Source organism: Lactuca sativa, chromosome 4 (genome assembly GCF_002870075.4).
Source record: "Lactuca sativa cultivar Salinas chromosome 4, Lsat_Salinas_v11, whole genome shotgun sequence".
NCBI classification, from domain to species: domain Eukaryota; kingdom Viridiplantae; phylum Streptophyta; class Magnoliopsida; order Asterales; family Asteraceae; genus Lactuca; species Lactuca sativa.
Window position 1 is genome coordinate 9,241,691 of NC_056626.2, and position 8,955 is coordinate 9,250,645.

Here is an 8,955-nt window from a genome sequence, read left to right on the forward strand (position 1 = left end):
TGTCTTACATTAAGCTTGATTATTTTTCGAGATTATTGTAATTAAACGTTTGGTAACGCTACTAAAATAGCTTATACACTAGTTGTCTTACATTAAACTTCATTATTTTTCAAGCTTCAAGCTTATAGAGGGGTGCGTGATGACCACACCCCATCATAGCATGGGTATTTTGTAATTCGGCATGTTAAACAGTTGCAAAATTGGCAGTCATAACTAAAGATATAAGCACGATCATTTTGTTAAAGTACAGTCATTTTTGTTATAGTTAGATTTTATAGGATTGGAATAACTATCAATAATTTGATAAACGAGATTATTATAATTATTATTAGTAGTATTATTATTACTTTGTCCAAGCTCGAGAATACAACGTTAATGGATACAAAGCACATTAATTAGGGTATATATGAGACAAAAGTGTGGTGTTTGTCGTGTAGGTAAAAAACACATAAAAGGATCACACAGATGAGAGGAAAAGACATGCGTAGACAAGATAGAACACAGGCCCAAAAGACCTCACATACAAAAGCATAGATAATTTCTACCAAATTTAGCCCTCCCTATGCTCTAAGGACCTGAAGGCCACACACTTTTATGCCAAGGGTAAGAAAGGCAAGAAAATAAGACAATACAAAGTATTCATGTATATGTGCATTCAAATATATGTACTTATTTCCACAAAATGACATGATTGGTTGATTACTTAACCCCAATTGTAACCATTGAATTATTATATATTATTGTTAAGTAAATATACAGGAGCCCATTTCCATTTCCATTGCCCTTTTTAATTTAATCGTCATAATAATCCTGACCAGAAAAACTACCCATCATTGCTAAGTGCATGTTTTCAGATGGTTTCCAATGGCGTTTCCTTTGATTTATAAACCAGTTGTTGATTTGTTTCTGATCTAGTCCCGTTGATTCAGCCAACCATATTTTATCAGCCTCCTACATCATCATCGATCAATATTAGAAGGGTAATAATTAAATACCCTTTTTTTATATTTTTTTTTTATCTTTCTAAAAGGTGATATATATATAAAGAAGGGTAATAATTAATAAAAAGTTGTTGATTGTTACCGTGGGGTAAGGCCATTTGTAATGTGAATCCCACCATTCAAGCAAAGTTTGTCTTGCTTCATTTGGGAGCTTTCCTTTCTTTTTCTTCTTGGAGAATTCATGTTTAAGGGAACTTATATGACCTCCGAATTTTCTTAACAACGTATCTTTCAGTTCCTGATCTTCTCGGCTCACTTGTTGTGTGTTTTCTGTCTCCCCTCCACTAAATTCTTCTTCCGATGATACTGCTCCATCATCTGTAAAAATCATCAATCTTCTCATCTATTTACATCATAAAGCTTGCTTATAACAGATTTAATCATGGTTGGTTTTATACAATTTTTTTGTTTGCTTATAGATAAATGATTGGTTAGAGTTGATAAATATTTATTTAATGAAAGGAATATAATGCAGGAAGGACAAATTAAAGTCGTTTATGAATAGTGTGGTGTATAGGACAAGTGCTCGTTAGGTCGTTTCAGTGTCAGTAACAACTAAAACTGACTGATTGACGGGGGAGTAGAGTAGAGTAGAGTAGGTGGATACCCCACCATCAAATCAAACTGTCAGCAAAACACACTCCCCAAAACCAGCAATATCTTTCATGTTGATTTTTTCCTGTTTCCTACGTCGCCACAGACAAAACTTACAAACTTTACCCACGCAACCCCCGCACGTCTCTCTCTCTCTCTCTCTCTCTCTCTCTCTCTCTCTCTCTCTCTCTCTCTCTCTCTCTCTCTCTCTCTCTCACACACACACACACACACACACACACACACACACACACACACACACACACACACACACACACACACACACACACACACACACACACACACACACACACACACACACACACTAGCCTTTACAGCCTTCCATCTCCAATTTCCATCGATTTGTGATTGCAATGAAACTTAAGAAAGCAAAGCATCATAAGCTGGAAAATATGGAAATGTTCAGGAGTTCATGAGTATATAAATACGTAAAACCCTACAACTACAAGCCAAAAGATTTTAAATCCACAAACAGTGACAGAGTCCAGCAAAAAACCACTAAGCGCAATCAATGTTCGATCCAGAAGACTTTATGATTTTGTTACGTTTAGTCGTTTTTTTTTTTTTTTTTTTTTTTAAATATCCATCATCAAACAATTACATACATTCTTCAAAGCAAAAAAATTTGATAGTTTTTTTAACAATTAAATAATTACACCTTATTTATCTGAACTGTTCTATAAAGTTTCTTGTCGTTTTTTAAACACAATTAAATAAATAAAAATAATACATTTCACATATAATGCCATAAACAAAGATAACATTATTTCAGAGACTATTAATCAAAATATAATGAAGATTTAAAGGGCTATAATGAGTAATGATTAATGAGTGTTATCTGGTTTTAATCGGTAGATCAATTTTGTTAAAATGACTAACATACATACCTCTCTAAACAGCTAGACTATTCACTTCCTCTCAAACAAGATATGAACCTTGAACTTGTGGCTGAAAACAAATATCTAATAACCCTTTGTCCTCCCTACCAATCTTTCATTTTCTCTTCATTAGATCAGAAAGTAAAAGATTCCATATATCATTATTTTATATGAATAAAAAACAAAATGTAAGAAGATATTAATTAATTTTTGTAGATTAATTATTATCATCAAACTATGCAACCCATCACGGCCAAGATCTCATAAAACATTGAAAATTATATGGGAAAAACAGGACAGCATTACAAACAAATGACACGTCCACCAGACCGAAGGTCCCACAAAAAGACACGTCGGCGAAAGGGCCATATAGACCGTGAGCGAGTTGACAGGTCAACAGATTACCACCACCACCACCCTCCACTAGACAGTGCTTGTGTGAGATTACGAAGTTTTTCTTTTTAGTGAAAGCTGCAAAAAGCAGGCAGCGAAAACCACGGGAGTCCATGTGATGACTTTTCAACCACACAACCCCATCACATCACCTCCCAACCCCCATGCATAAATAATGTATCTACCCATGCCCCATATGGGTTTGCACCCCATCCAATCATTTCTCATCTCAAAAATCAAAAAACCAAAACAAAATTTTCAATGAGAAAATCACCCAGGAAAAAGAAACACCTAAACACCATTCTCTACTCGTATCTTTTTCTTTGCCAAAAGGGAATTTCATTTAAACATTTATGGCGTTAAGGTTGATGTCAGTGTGGATTCCTATCCTCTCAAATTTCTACATCGATAGAATTTTGGAGTGTTTTACTGTTTCAAACAGAATTGACGACGAACATTCACCCAAAGACAAAGACAAACGAAATTTAAATGACTTCGAGAAATTAATTCCACCACTTCTTTATATATGTATGTAGTCCTGACACGGGACACATTGTTGGCAAACGGATTGGGATAACTCAAACTTGACACCAATGCAATTCTTTATATTTTTCATTTCATAATATAATTATAAAATTTTATTAGTATTATATGGTGAAATCATTTTTTACAATAATAAAACCTCTGAAAGACCAATTATTTTACCACATCAAATTTCTAGTAAACCTAATTAATTTAAACAAAATCATATCATTACAAACATAAGAGTTCCTTTAATTAAAACAAACTAATTTATCCTAATATGTGTCTTAGATACTTTATAGAGCCCCTTAAATCCTAATCTTAATTGTCTTTTTCTGTGATATATATATATATATATATATATATATATATATATATATATATATATATATATATATATATATATATATATATATATATATATATATATATACACTTTTGGCATAATTAGTATCTTTATAATGAATAATGATATTTTTTTCTACCAAAGAAAAAGTATTCAATAGTAAGATTGACAAACATAATTTGATATGTACATATGATTGAGAGGTGTAGTAAACGTCTAAAACTAATGCTATTATTAAATATAACATAAAATAACCTAAAAATACATTTAATAAGTAATTCAATTGAAATACTAGCACTCCATAAATATAAAGTGATATGACCTACCTCCAGCGTACATGTATGGGTACTGGGGAATGAAATGCAACTATTTCTTTCTCAAGGGAAATTCATTCTTTTGACTAAAAAGGTCCACTAGACTAAGATATTTCAACAATGCAAAAAAGATGTCACCTTTCTGAAATCGAACACATAATCAGGAATGAACAATTACTGAATGCTAAACAGATAAAAAACCATGTGATAAAAATAAAATTTGCGTTAACTACCAAAATAGTTTCCATTTACATGCAGGACAATAAGAACATGAGAACAATCTATGCACGTGGTTATATGCCTTGAATGCAGAAAATATGATTAAAAGGCAACTGAAATGCAATAAATGAAAGCAAAACACATGAAGCCAGTGAAAAGTTAACTTGTACTTTAGAGTATATATAATAATAGTTACTAAACCATAGAAATCTGAGTGTCCAAAACAAGATCTTTTGTCATAAGTATGAATTACTTTCATTATAATAATATGGGTTTAAGCATCAAAGGCTGCTAAAAAGGCTAAGACTTGCATGATCTCCACCACTCCATTTGGAGATGGAGACAAAGAGCCGAATATTTCTGACCAAAACGCATGGCTTTAAGTTAATAAAAATATGGATAGAATGAAGCTATTAAAGAATTCAAAAAGAAAAGTTAAGATCAAAACAACCAGTGTACTTGGTTTAATTAACTATTAACTAACTAATTAAGTATTAACTAACCATATATCTCAGATCAATAGAGAATCCATATGAACAGAAAAGAGAGAAAAGAACAGAAACAACAACTAGAGCATTAAACCTTAACATGGCCTTCTTTTGGAATGTTTTCTCATGATTCAGATAGAGGAGGACCACATGTAGCAAGTATCAACTTAGAAAATAGTACCATTAGAATAGATTATTAATCTATACTTCATATATTAATTAATCTCCATGCATTAGTTAACTCTTTATTTAAATTATTCATGCTATTTTCACAAACTATCCAATAACTCTGATCGAAATTAAGAAAGCATGAAGTTTCACATTTTTGTAGCATATTGACATCTTACACATATTATCATTTTGTGCATACAAATACTATTAGTATATAACAAAAGACTAACACACTGTTTGATTGCAAATATATAAACCTATTTAAAAAAGTTAACTGAAGACATATTATCATTTTGTCCATATATCCTACTTTTATAGATCCTGCAACTTGTTTGGAAGGTCTTATCTAAAGCATAAATATCACACATATCATATTTCAAAAGAATATACATAGTAATATGAGAATTCACAAAGGAAGCTCTTCCTACACAAAGATCTTAGTTGCTTACCAAAAGAACATGCAAAACAACCAGGTTTTTCTGCTATTCGATCAATTACTATGAAACTATTTAACTAACTCCTGATTTAGTATTTTTATGAAACTATCTGACCAACTCCTGACACAATATTTGTATTTATAATGTCTACTTGAAGTCTTGAACTGTAAAGGAAAACCAAAAGCAAAGAAATACCTCATGCGTGACAGAAAAACACCGAAAATAAATGCTGTTCCAAGGTCCATGATTGCATGTCTCTCTTGGTTTTAATTTTTATTTTTCTATCGAGAATCAAATATATATATATATATATATATATATATATATATATATATATATATATATATATATATATATATATATATATATATATATATATATATATATATATATATATAAGTAGTCGCGTACCAAAACACGCACATATACATTCCTAAGACTTCAGTGTGTGCGCACAGCTGATATAGTAAAATTCGAAACACATCTAGTGAGAAAAAGAGTAACATCCAGACTTTTGATATAGTTGTACAGATGTATATATATAATATATATTCCACAATTAAATCTTTCCTTTTTTAAACTTTCATCATGCTTAAGCTTAATCACTTCATCTCGTCTAAACACAAAAACATGGAAAGAATCGGGAACAAGAAATGACAATCTAGCCGATAAAGCGAATCTGCTGTTTGTGTCCGTAGTCAGGAGTTTAAGTCTAGACTAGAGAGAGAAAAAGAGAGCGACTAGGACTCTGAAAGGGGAAGAAGAACAGCGAGGGCAGTAGAAGACTAATATGAACCAGCTCCTGATGCTAACATACGCCGACTACAATCCTCGCCACACATAAATTTGCTTTTGATTAAAAAAACTAATATCAGAGACGATATATGAACGAACCTTTACAGAGATTTCCCAGTTGCGTTTCTATGTTGTTGAGGAAAACAGTAGCTTCGTCAAAAGGCCTTGCGAGATCGGACTTGTATTTCCCTAACACTTGGCAGTAAGTTTCCTAAACAACCATATACAGCCACAGGATCAGAAAATGTTTTCATCTGTTCATGTTCATGGTGTTTGATAACAAATACATGATTATGGAGATAAAAAAAAAAAAAAAAACAAAAAAAGAACTAAGGTGATCAATAGGATGCAAAAGAAGGTCGATACGAACCATGAACTCATCGAGCTCAGGATCTGCTCCTAAGCACGTAGAGGCGGCAGCGTTCCGCATACAAACGTCATTTTCTCGACGGATTTCGTCTAACAAACATACCATTTCCGGAGGAGCACCTAACTGTAAAATGAAATACGAACCAATTTATTCACATAGTTGGAGTATATAATTACAAAAAGATAGATACACTTAAAACTTTGAACCAAAAATTTGCTGGAAAGCGCAAAGAATTTAGTTTCACTTGATGTCTACAGCGCATGTTACGTGTTGATCCTCGTGAAAATAAGGCGATTGTTCAAAACAATATGAAATTCAACAGATCATTACTGGTTTAATGCGACAGTGAGCTCGCGACGACAAACGAACAAACAGCGGAAGAGATGAGTGCGTAAAATTAATACTTATCAGAATTAGGTTTTATTTCAATAACCTTTTGGCAATCGATAAAAGCATCAAGCAACTTCGGATACAAAGGATGAGAGGCGATTCTTGCTTTGATGATATCATCACAGGCATCAACATGATGATCATCACTAATGTTCCCGTTTCTATTCTGATCACGTTGTCGGCAGCTTCGACGTCTCGGAAGAAGAGTCTGATCAGGCGTCGCTGCGATGGAAACAGCTTCGGTTATGATAGAAGCAGTCGCTGATAATAGATCACCCGATCCGTAAAACGTCCGGTAATGATCAACGGAAGTTGAGTGATCGCCGTGGTAGTCTGACGGCGAAATCAGGTTAGTTTCCGGTGGAATAGTGTAATCGGACATGGAATGAAAACCGTACATCTCTTCCATGATGAATTTAACTGATTTCCAGACTAAATACTAACTAAATAATTGTTCTACCGAAGATGAAAGATTAATCGAGTATGAGTTAAATGATGGTAGTTCCGTCTTCTTGTGTAAGTTGCCAGAAGAACAGTTAGGGTTCTGCTTTGGAGGATGCTTTTGGATTTGGTGGATAGTGTAGTAGAGAGAGAGAGAGAGAGAGAGTTTAAAGGTATAGCTGAAGGAAAGCTTGTTGAGTGTCGTGTACAATTTAAACCATGATGGACGAATCCCTTTTTACTTATTCCAAAATAAAACATGGAATCACACCATTCTCATAATTGGAATAGTGTTTTGCATTTAGTTTTTATGAGAAAAAGTTATAAAAAGTTAACAGTAATCTGTAATTTTTACGGTTTATAGGTGGGGTTTTTCTGATTAAACTTAACATTTTTTTTTTGAAAAAACCTTTATATATAAATGGAGTCGTTCAAAAATTAAGAACACTGAAAATCCTAGTTTAATAAGTAAATATGTATTATTATTATTATTATCATCTATATTAAAATCTTAATTTTTGTATTATGGTAAGAAATTGGCAAAATCGTGATTTTTTTAGTCTAATATTTTAATTAATGCGTTTATTTATATTTTAACACAAAACTTATATAAAACACAACTTTATATAATTCATTTACAGTTTAATACATAAAATTCATAATTTAATACAATCATTTTACACTAATTCTTAAACTAATTAAGAGAAGTCAAACCCAAACACCACAACTACCAAACGATGTCACCAACCATCTATGTCAACATTTCAACAATTCTTTCTTCCAAATAAGACATGTATATGAAGTTATACAATGACATGTTAAATATTATATTCATAGTTTAATAAACTGAATAATTCATCCATTTTGAATTTAATGTAAAATAATTATAAAGATTAAGAAATTCTTACATACTTATACAACACAAAAATAAATATATTACAAGAAATTAATACAAAAATTGTTACATAAATCATTCATATTTTAACAGAAAAATTATATAAAAAAAATTGCAGCAACATGCAGTCAATTCACAACTTAATATAGTCAATTATCGTTTAATATATACATTTTAAAGCTTAATATAATAAATTAACAGTTTAATATGTAAAAATGTCATATTCTTAACTTAAAACTTACATTTATACCTTTAGATCTAGAAGTTAGCATTTTTTTTCAAAGTTTCATTTACACACTATTCACAATTTAAATTTTATATAATTTATTTAAAGTTATAGAAACTATATATATGTGTATAATGATTCTTTCTTCTCATATTTCAGAAGCAAAAACAAAATTCATAAAAAAATTCACAGCTTAATACAGTCAATTCACAGTTTAATATAATCATTTCACAGTTTAATACACACAATTCACAACTTAATACAACAATTCATTGTTTAATATACTTGTAAATTTATTCACAACTTAATATAATAAATTCACAATTTAATAGACAAAAATGCCTCCAGATATGAACATATAAATGTCACTTTTAAGTTAAAGAATACTTTAAAAGCAAACCACCAAAAGAATATATATATATATATATATATATATATATATATATATATATAT

At 31.2% G+C, this 8,955-nt stretch overlaps 1 protein-coding gene across 1 annotated transcript; it reads right to left on the reverse strand.

Moving 5' to 3' along the window:
* Positions 1-621: 621 nt before the first annotated feature.
* LOC111910638 (homeobox protein knotted-1-like 6) lies at positions 622-7,581 on the reverse strand. Its single transcript, XM_023906466.3, has 5 exons — positions 6,983-7,581; positions 6,550-6,672; positions 6,279-6,390; positions 1,084-1,319; positions 622-951 (listed from the first exon to the last, which is right to left on the reverse strand). The coding sequence occupies exons 1-5, from the start codon at positions 7,346-7,348 to the stop codon at positions 793-795; spliced, it is 996 nt and encodes a 331-aa protein (XP_023762234.1). The 5' UTR covers positions 7,349-7,581; the 3' UTR covers positions 622-792.
* Positions 7,582-8,955: the final 1,374 nt, after the last annotated feature.

What these genes read in the sequence shown, in the direction of transcription:
- LOC111910638 (XM_023906466.3), bottom strand. Translation starts at nt 7,348, where the DNA reads ATGGAAGAGATGTACGGTTTTCATTCCATGTCCGATTACACTATTCCA. An exon ending in CTGAGCTCGATGAGTTCATG is followed by an intron (nt 6,391 to 6,549) that starts GTTCGTATCGAC and finishes ATGGTTGTTTAG; the next exon opens with GAAACTTACTGCCAAGTGTT. An exon ending in ACTGGGAAATCTCTGTAAAG is followed by an intron (nt 1,320 to 6,278) that starts GTTCGTTCATAT and finishes TGATTTTTACAG; the next exon opens with ATGATGGAGCAGTATCATCG.